At 44.9% G+C, this 12,369-nt stretch overlaps 1 protein-coding gene across 1 annotated transcript in view; it reads right to left on the minus strand.

Moving 5' to 3' along the window:
• Positions 1-1,269: 1,269 nt before the first annotated feature.
• LOC149343510 (uncharacterized) overlaps positions 1,270-12,369 on the minus strand; it is a 33,341-nt gene continuing 22,241 nt past the window's right edge. Inside the window, exon 2 of the mRNA XM_089546986.1 lies at positions 1,270-1,534. Coding sequence (XP_089403112.1) covers positions 1,270-1,534 — 265 coding nt within the window. The remainder of the gene's footprint in view (positions 1,535-12,369) is intronic.

Here is a 12,369-nt window from a genome sequence, read left to right on the forward strand (position 1 = left end):
TTTCTTTTCATCGCGAAACTTTTGTCCTCGCTATGTTTTAAAAGTAACTGTCATCTTTGAAAGACTTCGCAAGTGCATCGCCTACCTGCCTTAATATGCATTACTATTGCACATTATTTTATTATATGAAGAGGTTCGTGTTCATTGCCTCCGCACGAAGTACTGCGCGAAAGCACAGTTTATTGCAGGTGTACACCGCCGCCACGTGCCCGAAAGCGCGAGTGAGGTGTCCACTCACCCTGGGACCCACTTAAGGGCGTCTTCAACTTTTTCATCATCAATTCTCATTTACCTAATGTACGCCGGTGGCCTCTGCACCAGTGCCACCTTTCTGCAGCCAGGTTGTCAACGCCAACGCGTATTGCTGTAGTGCCTTGTTTCTGTCACAATGTTGTCCACGGCAACGCATACATGCAGCGCACATCTCTCTTTCACTGCTGCCACATAGCTCAAAGCGCGAATATTACTCCGCTAATTGTATTATTTGATGAAGAAGACGGTGTGCAAGGCACGGCACGAGAGTGTATTGTAGTTTAACACGAGGCGTGTTGGGCGACGGCGACAGCCTAGCAAACTCGTGCAGTGCCCAGCGAAGCTGATCTGTTCCCGCCGCCTGTGTTGAAATTCCAGTCGTGGATATTTATTTCACTCCTTTTATTTCTTTCTTCGACGTGGCACAAAGCTACAAACACCGCAAGGATACAAACTTCGCAAGATCTTGCATCGGGGTTACCTATCGGAATAGCCAAATATGAAAATAGCCTGCTGGAGGCATGGGAGTGCACACAGCAAATATTTGTCGTCGCTGCGCATTTTCTTGCCTCTTTCAATTTTTTACGATGCTGATTTTGGTTCTCACCATCTCCAGTTGATTTTGGTTAGTTAGTTCCTTGCTTCCTTTTGCCTACTGATTTCCAGGTGTTGAGAACTGTTTGAACATCCCTTCCAATGAAATCTTCCACTTTATTTCCACCATTTCCGGAGCCCACGCCAGTTATTGTTGCATTTTTTCTTGCCAATTTCTTCCCGACTAGAACATAAAAATCATCCGTTTATTAATTAGTCACATTTTAGTGTGGTCTTTGCCGCCTTAACATCGGCGTAAAACCTTAAGGTGATTTCGTCTTTAGAAGTGGTGCGTCGTGTTTTACTATCTTGGATTTGTATAGCCTTTCAGTACAATTACCATGTCATATAACCGTTAATATAAGTAAAAAAATTCAGGAAGTAAAGTTAAGCTGCATTCTTTTGATAGGCACGTTGGCAGAATCAGTTTCTGCTGCCAGCTTGTTCGAGGTACTCGTGTTCACTGGCATCTTCTGCATCACTGCATTGCACCACGTACTTTTCACGAGCTTGTTCGAGGTACTCGTGTTCACTGACATCTTCTGCATCACTGCATTGCACCACGTACTTTTCACGAGCTTGTTCGAGGTACTCGTGTTCACTTGCATCTTCTGCATCACTGCATTGCACCACGTACTTTTCACGAGCTTGTTCGAGGTACTCGTGTTCAGTGGCATCTTTTGCATCACTGCATTGCACCACGTACTTTTCACGAGCTCAACAACTGGGGAGGATCGACGGACGAGTAATAGCGGTTTAAACAAGGTGGAGGGTGGAGAGAAGCAACTGTGCCACCACTCCCGCACCACAAATCTTTGAAGCCCAGACCAGTACCAGAAGCATTTAACCCCTGAAATTTGCGTCGTTTTTGTCTTTTCGCTAAGTACTGCCACGTGCTTTGAGATGCCTATCAACGCTATTAGGAGCGGACCTATCCCGGTACTGATCGAGCATGGTTGCGTTGGCGAGTCGAAGCGCATGGAATCAAACGGCTGCAGCTTCGATAGTGTCTGCCTGATTTCTTGATGACCTGCAACATCCATGTCATCCATACCATCTCAAAGCAGGAAGGTGAGAAAAGAGCTGAAATGAAATGCGTTTGATATCGTTTGTATCTTGGACTTAAGATCGTGCTGCTATTATTTTGCACCGCTTCTCTGCACATATCACGTTTTTCTAGGCGCCAATAAAGGTTCTGTCACCCTGGCGCCAAACCTCCGATGTCGCATTCCTGCGACACGGAGCGTTAAATTTTAAAGAGATAATACGACAAAGACTTTTTTTGTGTGAGAAATAAGGTGCTGATGAATGAACTCACAGCAAGAGCTAAATTGGAGAGCTATGTAGTCTTGGAATGTTTTTCTGTTTATGCTACTGGAGAAGAGAAATCGCACAGAGAGCAGCGTGCGGTCCACCGCACAATGTGTCCACCGCTAAAAACAGGAGAGGTGGTAACGCGAACACATTCGACCGGGGTTTCTGAGCAGCGTTCGTGTACTGCGAGATTGCAATATAAGCTGCTTGCGGAGATTAGTGTCAATGTGAACGACGCGGAAAGTATCTCAAATGGAAGCTTGGAGTTAAGAACGCTGCTCTTTGCTTGGATAATGACGGCACGGGGCGGTTTTCCTTGTTTGCTACGTTTGACGACGGCTCCCAAAAAGCTCTTTGTTTACCCAATTAATGTGGCCAGGCTACTGAAAACACTTCAGCGGAATTGCTCACTTGGGAGGCACCAAATAAAATGTCTGTCCTCACACCAAAAACACAGCCAGCCTGTCTTCCGTTCCCGACTGCTTGTGTGTTTAGAAGGGTAATTAGACAGTCTTCGTTGTAGCAAAGCTGCATCTAAGCTTTGTTTCCTTAACGCTATTATTTGAGCATTACTTAGTGAATGAAGCGATTCGTGTCGTCTTCACTTAGAGCTCTCGCAAAAGTAAAAACATGTATTAAATAATAGTAATTGGATAAAGAGTAACGAGTCTATAAAGGTGCTTAGTTCGTTTCATGAAATCTTCTTGTAGCAAATGAAAAACGGCATCATCAATGTTCTGGAGCATGACTGCGTACCACTAGCTTTTCTGAACAATGCATAAAGGACACGCTGTTTATTAATCTTCTTTGCGAAATCTAGTAGAAGAGGAGAGAAGGGTTACGGAGCGCAGTCACTTTTGTGGACGGCTATTTTTTGCCTCCACAACAAAACAAGTGCGAGGTATGGGCGCGTTTAATTCTTCTCCGTGCAGTAGTGCTTCCAACCTCCAGAGCCAATTCTCCCCAAATTTTCAAACATAAAATTCCTAGATTTCCCTAGATACAGAAAATAATGTTAAATTGTGAAAAAATGTATATTTATGCGTAGTTCAGTAGCAAGTTTTATCATGCAGCTACCCTATTACCAGGCGTTGGTAAGCAAATTAGCTGTAAATTTGAAATGAAGAACTTCTAAACGAAGCTACAAGATAAACCGTAGCGCTCTTTAGAAATTGCAAATTAAACGCTCTATATCGTGTATGTTTTTTTTTTCTCACTGTACAAAAGATATTAGTAAACATGCATCGGCATATGGAATTAAATGAATTTTTTTCCCTCATGTTGAGTCGGTTTAGACTTCAGCCGAAGGATACCACGTACAAAATGCCTGGAGATCGCTTGAGGAGTGTACTATCGCGCTCAATATGAGTTGCAACGCGCGGTCATCGACCGGGGTTCGTTCCGTGGTGTGCCTCCTCCAAACAGTCGCTCGGAATTCAGGGAGAAACTTTTTCCTGAGCGGGGGTGCTGTTGTTTCCTGGAACAGCAGTTTCTCCCAGAATTCCGAGCGACTGTTTGGAGGAGGCACACCACTGAACGAACCCCGGTCGATGACCGCGCGTTGCAACTCATATTGAGCGCGATAGTACAGAAACTGTGACATAAAAGCTGCTTGTTCATTTGCTGCGATTTCTCGAGAGGGTGGCTGACGTAACAGTTTGATTGGTTTGGTGGGGGTTTAACGTCCCAAAGCGACTCAGGCTATGAGGAACGCCGCAGTGACGGGATAGAGAAATTTCGACCACCTAGGGTTCTTTGACGTGCACTTACATCGCTTGCACTCGCACGTGATACAGGCTTTACTCTAGCGGGCGGCAGTGTTGTGCGGGCCTCCGTTAGCTGTAGAGCGAAAACAACGAAAAGCTTGTACTGTCTTCACAATTTGACAGTGAGAAAAAAAAACTCTCCGAGCAAATGAAATTTCCCTAGATTATGCAAAAAATCTCTTTTCCCCTAAATGACGTTCCAATTCCCTAGATCTAGAGAAAAATTCTTAGGGTTGGTAGCACTACCTTGCAGGTACATTTGTCCTCTAGTGCGAAACAACTTGCCTTTACGTTCCCTGCGTTTACAGCGATATCAGCATAATTAGTTGCTTTCTCTTGCAAATGATCATAATCAGTATAGCTGCGTCTACCACAATACAGGGCATCACTCATCGATATCCATTATTTTTTCGTTGTGTTAGCTAGCTCCTGCACTTTTAGTGAAGACTTCCACATGCAACTGCTCCACGAAAGCAAATTTGCGTGCGTGGCTCGAAGTTGAACTGGTATGCATGCCATGGACTGGGTGCTCTCGAGAACGTGTCGCACGTGCTCATGCAGCGCCTCCTAGGTTTCAGCGCCAAAGAGATAAGCTGGCTTCGGCAAATAAAGCCCTCTCGTGCTATCCCTCCCCTCACTTCTTTACTACTTTCCGTAAGCCGTCTGGTGCTCCTCACGTACAGTGACAGGGACAGAACGCCCCATCTCTAGCGATATATCGTGAGAACTGGGCCAACAAATTTCATTTTCTTTTTTTTCGAGCGGCCATGCTTAGTCGGGGAGCATACGCCGAGGTATGCCAGCAGATCGTGATATGACGTACGCCTCACTTCCCATCAGTTGCCCCTTATCGCCAGGGTAACCGAACCGAGGCGCCCACCGGTCTCCACAGTGTGAGGTAGCGAGGCGGCGTTGTAGCGTAAAAGTCTGACTTGTATTTCCGTATACAAGATGCCTAAATAATTACTAGCAACAACCCAAAAATAGAACGCGTCGAGCGATGCAGCTTAAACTTTTTCTTTTTTGAATAACCTAACATCACTTTGAAGGAAGTTTGACGCTGTGTAAAAGAGAGTCACAGCTGCGCTAAAGCGCACAGGCTGGAACCTCCTGCGTTGCTGTAAGCTTCACGAGCAGCTGAGGTTCTCTGAGAAATTTTAGTGGTGTCCTACATTTTTTCACGCACTTTACAACCGCTCCCAAGGCCACGAAGTTCCCAAGCTTAACGACACGCTTGCACGAAAGGCCGCGTAAAGGACGCTCTGTTTGTTCTTTTCGCACGAAGCGAACGCAGACCCGCTACCGAGAGAAGAGTGACGCAAATGCGGCGAGCCTCCTTAAATATGCGGAGTTGAAGGCAAACAGCGTTGCAGGGAAGAAAAAATGTGCACTGCTTGCAAAATGCAGCTGCCTATGACGTGCACTCTTACGTCTCAGCCAGAAGAGGTCCTGTGCCTGACGGCCCGGCTTTAAGCCTTCATTGTCTGTGCTTTGCCGCGCCGCTACAAATCGCTAGTCCTGACAGTAAAGAGCAGTTAATAGAGGCCTCGTTTGTCGCTACTCGATTACAAAGTGCTGAGAATATTGATTGTCTTTTTGTGAAGTGCGTGCTTGGGCCTCTCAATGAATGTAATGAAAGGGAACCTTGCCAGTATCACGCATGAGATGAAATGCATCTTTCTAAAACCGTGCTTTCGGAAATCGTGAAGAATTGGGCAGAACTTTACTCACGAGTTTGTTGCTGAAAGCTAATTAAGTGCAAACGTTTTCCTAGGCTATCGAATAACGAAAAAAAATGTAGCTGTGATATTTCCTCGGAATTTACAGTAAAATTGTTTCGCATCCGGTTTTCCTTTCCTCGTATTGCAGCGGCAGCGACTGTATAAGTGGCTGTACTATTTTAGTCATTTGCGGACTGTTAATTACTCGAGACAGTGGTTAAAACGAAACCAGGTATTTCGAAATTTTATACCACGTAAAGAAAATGCAATTTCAAGAATTTTCATCACAAACCACTGTGGCTCCTGTTTCGACAAAGTCTGTTGGGAAGAATAAGGATATGTGTTTGCTTCAAAGACAGGATTTCACAATATTGCGGTTACTACGGTCGCTAATCGCTTCAACACTGCAACACGTGAAATGCGCACAGTTTGTAAATAAGAAAGAAGACAAAGGTTCACACTTGTCAGCTCGTTGTTACAGTGTAAGACAGAGCTCGTTCCAAAGAATGCAGAAGATGTGATGGCTGTAACGCGGGCTCCAAAATGGGGCTTCCTTTCTGCATATCAGTGAAAAAGACACTTAGAAAGATTGTTACTGTAAAAAAAGAACAAATGAGGACGACAGTAGAGCTTGGTGCGACACCTCCAGGTACAGTCGAGCGTATTTAAGAGATGATTTAATGCTAGACAGGAGTGTTCACATAAATATTGCTGCATCACGTGTTCTAAAAATACATGGTTGTATGGAATAAGAATGTGCCATGGATTACTTTTGAAGTCAGAAGTTAGTGAAGCTATTGTTACGTGACAGCAAGCGGATGAAGACAGGACCACATGACACATGGCCGTCACACAACACTAATAATGCACATGTAAAGACGTGAAATTTGATTATCACATTATAGCTCTGATGTGATAAAATTGTTGAAATAAAATATAAGTTTAAATGTTTAAGTTTAAGTTTAAGTTTAAGTTTAAGTTTAAAAAATAAGTTTAAATAAAATATAAGTTTAAATGAAGTTTAAATAAAATATAAGTTTAACTTACATGTAGTCATGTGCAGTGTTCTATGTGCTAAATATAGGTGTCTTAATAGAAAAAGGATGAAGTGCGATACTTCATCCGACTGGCTTTGTTGAGAGCGGGAGTTATCACGGTCTAATTAATTTGTAAAAGTATCCATTTGAAGTGGTAATTAAGCAATATCCAACAATACACGAGTCATTCAACTACAGAATACAACAGACGAAATCTCTGATCGCAACAAAGAAAAGAGGTCGGAAGGAAAACCAATCACACTATTTAAACTCCCAATTGATTTACATTAAAATAAAGAACACATTTAGTCATTTTAGAAGCATAGAAACTATTATCAGACACTCGGATCAGCTCCATGTACTTTGTAGACGAAGAAAAATTTGTCTTTCTGCCATGTTCTCCTGCTATGGGGACTTTATACTGACGTTCTTTTGATGCAGTTTGATTGCTGTGTACTGCATTTTTCGAATTATTTTCGTTTGAAGGCTATGCTTCAGTGTGCTCATATGTGGGCCTGTTTTTGTACTTAAACTCATGGGGACGAAGGGCTTTTCCTCGCCGTCTGTGTGCGTTGTTTATTTTAGCTGTCCTAACCCATAAACGAATTTCATTGGACATGTTAATTTTTTTGAACGGCTTCTTAGCGTGGCGCGGCTGCTTTAACTTTTCGGCCCTGGCGGTGTCAACTGACACCAAAACAAATATTCCACTCGCACCTCAGTAACGGATGAAAATACTATAAATTTTTAATACCGTAGTTCCTCCGGGATCCCATTTGCTATCGGCATCGCTGTTCACGCATTTCCATGGAGCTGTGCGGTCTAAAGAAGAAGAAGCGGCAGCATGGTAGGCACGTAGTGAAGAAGCCAAAGTATAGAAAATTTGTAGGCTTATATCTGACTAACCATTCGTTCTTTTCCGCGCAGATTTTAAACGTTTTGTGAAACGCCTATCCAAGCTCACATCCGCGCAATAAATATTATTGAATGCGTAGACCCTGCGCTTGAACACATTCTTTACACATGCGATTTTGACACCACCAGGGCCCAACGATTGCCAGTGGTGGCCAATGAGTGATGATAGGTGGTCTTTGGAGAAGAGAATCTGCTAGTATTTTTGCACCATACTGATGCACTGATGCACTTATACTGATGGGATTGTTGGACTGCTGACAGGAATGTTCATCGAAGAAAATGGACGAAATCTTAAAATTAGCTTTCTGATGAAATACTAAATGAAAATTTTCGCTTTCTTACAAGGCGAATGTTCTATCGAGCATGAAAAAGACAATGAGATTGTCATCCGGAGAAAAGGAACAGAGAAAATAAATGCATGGCTGACCGTGCGTCTTTATTCTGTGTTTTTTTTCTACCGCTCTCCTCCTCCTGTGAGCATCGACTGTGAATTGCAAGAAGTGACCGGGGAATTCACACCGCAACTCGCACAGCGCTGCTCGTGGAGCAGTTGGTGAGGCACCCTCAACGCTGGGATCAATGCAGGGTGTTTAGCAACGGTTTCTCGAGAAAGCGTGTTTGGTGTGCTCACAATCAGCTGCCTTCTCCCCCGCCAAGAGATATCCACAACGCATAAGCCTACGGATAAGGGGGAATTTCTTGTCACCTCTAGAGAACAGCGTTTCGTCAAGATACAGACACGACAAATTATTGTCGAGTTTATGAATTCTTCTACAATAAACTGCTGGTTCGAAAACGGGCGCGAGCCAGAGGCATTGTGCCTCGCGCGAGCTTAGAACTTCGATGTGCTGAGCTTCGCGCTGGGCGTTACGCAAGCGCTACATAAAGCTCGGCAGAGGAGGGCGTAACAGATTTGGGGAAAGCCTTCATCTGGTCCATAGTGGCCTTCCATTACGCAAGTTTGCACATGAGTGTTGTAGACCTCACGTACACAAGCTGGAACACAAGCCTATAAGCAAGAAGAACGAAGAGGTATGAAACAAAACGAAACATAAACCGGAAACCTCTGTGGCAACTGCAAGATCCATTCACCCCTTACAAAGTAAAAAAAGGTTCTTCAGAGTTTATTAGAGATTACAGATTATTAAATACTAAAAACAAAAGCTGTCCTCATTTGAGTCTTGAGGCATTTCCGATGATGATACAAACTCGTCGGAGACACAACCGGAAAATCGGACCACATTACGGCGGCTCACAAGGTAGCGTTCCAGCCTTTCGTATAACATGTGGCAAAGTCCGTACTTTCTCATCTTCTTCAGACTACTACTACTACCACTGCGCCTCAAGATGTGGTTAAGCTCCCTATAAAAGTGTCATTGCCAGGCGAAAAGCAAAAGTTGATTGTGGACGTCAACAACTCGGAGTCCAAGCCATGCTATGATATGGTCAGGGTATGAGGTCAAATTCGTGGTCGCGAAAGATAATGTCCACGATAGCGTTATACTGTACGCTCTCGTGCCATTCATCGGCTTTCGAAAGAGTGCCGACAATTTTGGGTACAAATCGGCATTATCTCCGAGAAACGGCCGCTACCGCTGGCTGGCCTGGAACGCCAAGCCGCTCGGCCTCCAAGACAGCGTCGATTCCGTACTCGAGAAACGAGACTGTTTCATGGCCGACGCCCAGCAGTTAGCCGTTGTCGAGAAGACTATACGCTGAACGTATCTCTGCGGGGCTGTTTCGCTATAACCGCTCCTAAAGGCACATAGAGCGATGGACTCCTTGGGTGACTACTTCAGATTCCGCGGATATACTAGGCCCTACCGATGCACACGTTTGGCAGCAGGCACGACATCGCCAATGAGAGCTCACATTCTCCGAATACCTATCTCATTGTGTAAACGAGGCAACAGGAAAGATGATGCGAATCTGAAAGCTAGACGCACACGGATGGGGTTTTAGAGGACACTGAACACACTCGGAGCACTGCCGGAAAAAGCGCTGAGATCCCAAGATCCAAATGTAATGAAGGAGTACGAGTCGTGCGTGTTGGTAAGGATTCATACGGGAAGTAGTAGCATCATCAATACGAAAGCAAGCACGAAAGAAGAGCTCACAGGACGGGCACTGTGCGTTCGTGGTGCAGCTTTTTCACACACGAATCCAAATGTAAGTAACGCGGACATCGATTGCCAGGGTGGCTGATACCGAAATTCGTGTTACAGGTGCTTTTACTTCGCGAAAGAATCTTGTCAGGCGGTACAAAAGGGTGAATGGTGCTTAACCCAAAGGGAGGCCTGCAGCATGAACCATGCGAGTCTTTTCTTCCAATTCCAGCAGGGTGCGGTGCATAACATCCCGCTCTTGCACAGTGACTTGTGGGCTGTTCAAAGTCCCAGTGGTGTGAACGATAGCGCGAGGAGAGACACTGCATCAATGAAGTCGTCTGTGCCCATCCGAATTAGCATTCGTTAGTGGTCTAAGGTGTAGTTCTGTTTGCTGTCAAGCGTAAGACGTCGAAATAAGATATACAAGGACAAGCTCAGCGCGAAAACGTGGATAGCTTGCAGTAAATGTATATTTTCAGTTGTTTTTATTTTTGAAGGCGTATTGCAATTTTTGTCTGCATTATCGTTGTTCAAGTTTAATATGGTGGCAGTTTGGGCACGTTGGTGGCACATGACATACAAAAATAACGCAACAACACACAGCGCAAAGGAGGACAACGCAACGCCTAAGAAATCATTGAAACGTTCGTCTTCTGTATCTGCGCAATGCACACAACTTAGTATATATTTGCTGCCTCGCGGTTCACAAAAAAATGTTGGATGTTAGTACTCGTGTGTATTCTTTCTTCTGCCTGTGCGCTGCCGAGCTCTTTTTTTTTAACGTAATCGACGTCGTTCAAGTCTTGATAATTATTGGGCCACTCAAAATCGTTTTGAGTTCTTTGCTGTACTTATGTGAACCCTCTTTCTTGTGCAGCATTGACTTGCTTTATTTGGACGAAACAAAAATATCAAATGCGCTAGCTGCATGCTCTGCTGTGGCCGCCGGCATATGCTGCCAAAACCCCTTTAATTACAACATATCGGTGGAGCGCACGCTGCTTTGCGTAAACCAGACACTGAGTGCGGCTGAGTAGTTTGCATGATTCACGATCAATGGTCTGATTATCGAAGACCATAAAGAAAAAAAAAACATCACGGAAACTGCCACTCAGTATTCGATGGAGGCGGAACGTAAAAGGCGCCCGTGTGCGGTGCGATGTCAGTGCACGTTTAAGATCCCCAGGTGGTCGAAATTATTCCGGAGCCCTCCACTACGGCACCGATTTCTCTCTTCTTTCACTCCCACCTTCTTCCTTTCCCCTGCGGCACGGTGCAGGTATCCACCGAGACATGTGAGACAGGTACGACGCCATTTACTTACAGTTTTAGTACTCCCGATTGTCTAGTGCTGCCCTAGCGGCCCGGAGTTCTATTTCGCTAAAGGGAAAGTTGTAGTACAGCGGTATTTTAGCGGAGAGATGACATTTTGGGAACTCTATTGTTTCTGAAAATCGCGTAATTTCTATGATGTGGTGGTGGTAAAAACATTTATTAGGAAGGGGCAAGAGGTATGCTTTGATCATCCCGTAAGGATCGGATCCCTACAAGCACTAGGTGGAGGCCCCTAGTTTGGGACCCCAGTGGCGGTGGCCACCGCTCGGGCGCGCCCGACTAAGGCTTGTTGAGCTGCAAGTCGTAGCAGCCGTGCAAGAACGCCTAGTAGTCCTCCCGGGTTGGGTTGCGATCGGGGGAATAGGCAGGTCGGAGAGGCAGGCCCAAACCATGTGATCATGTGCCCACGAAGAAGAGGGTGAGCAGAAATCTTGTCCACGTCACCGGAGGCGCCAAAGATGTCCCTGGTGATGTCCACCAATGCTTTAGCCATGGACCTATGTTCGCTGTGGAGCGGAACGCTGCTGCGTGGATGGTGTGGATATTGTCATGCGAAACAGTGCTGAAGGAAAGAGGTTTCCGTTCAAAAAAACCATTTCGTATTTCAAAGAGAACAAATTGTCTTTGCTTGCCGCCGATAAAGAAGGAGGGTTTGTGATCCTACCGGAAAGCGCCCATGGGTCTAAGGCTGATAAAGCTGTCCAGTCTGTTTTTAACGTATGCCCTGATTCCTCTGCAGCCAAGATAAGAAGCACAGCAAAAATATTATGCCAGCAATTAAACGTAGCGAGGCTTTCTTGAGCAATAAAACATAATAGAATTCTTGTCTAGAAATGTTCTTCACTGTAAAAACGCATAAAGTTTCCGAGAAAAAGGCGTGGCCAAAAGACATTGCTTTATTCTTACAAGAGAAGTTCAGCTTGATCCCCACTAATGATCTTTTCCGAGTGAAAAAATGCAGAAGCAGTTCTGAGTTTTCTGAGGGGAAATCGTAGCGAGGCTTTCAGGGGTTCTCTATTGACGTTAAAGATTTATTTTATTCTATCGCTCAGGACCGCCTTATAAGAAGCGTACGCGACGCTATTTAATAATGTGGAGCAGTAGCCTCTCAAAACGAGTGTGCAATCTCTGTTGAAGGCTTTTTGCAGTTGCTCTTAGTCTAGCTGAAGTGTACGATCGCTGAGTGCAACGGTTCATGTTTTGTTAAGAACGACATTTGTATAGGGTCTTGCATTGCGCCTGTGCTCACAGCTTTTGCCGTGCCATGCACGACCGAGCGTTGAGGGACAACCTTGAGCAGTCACGTGTTCTAACAGTTTTCAGATAT

Source organism: Amblyomma mixtum, chromosome 5 (assembly GCF_055824585.1).
Source record: "Amblyomma mixtum isolate Tamu chromosome 5, ASM5582458v1, whole genome shotgun sequence".
NCBI lineage: Eukaryota > Metazoa > Arthropoda > Arachnida > Ixodida > Ixodidae > Amblyomma > Amblyomma mixtum.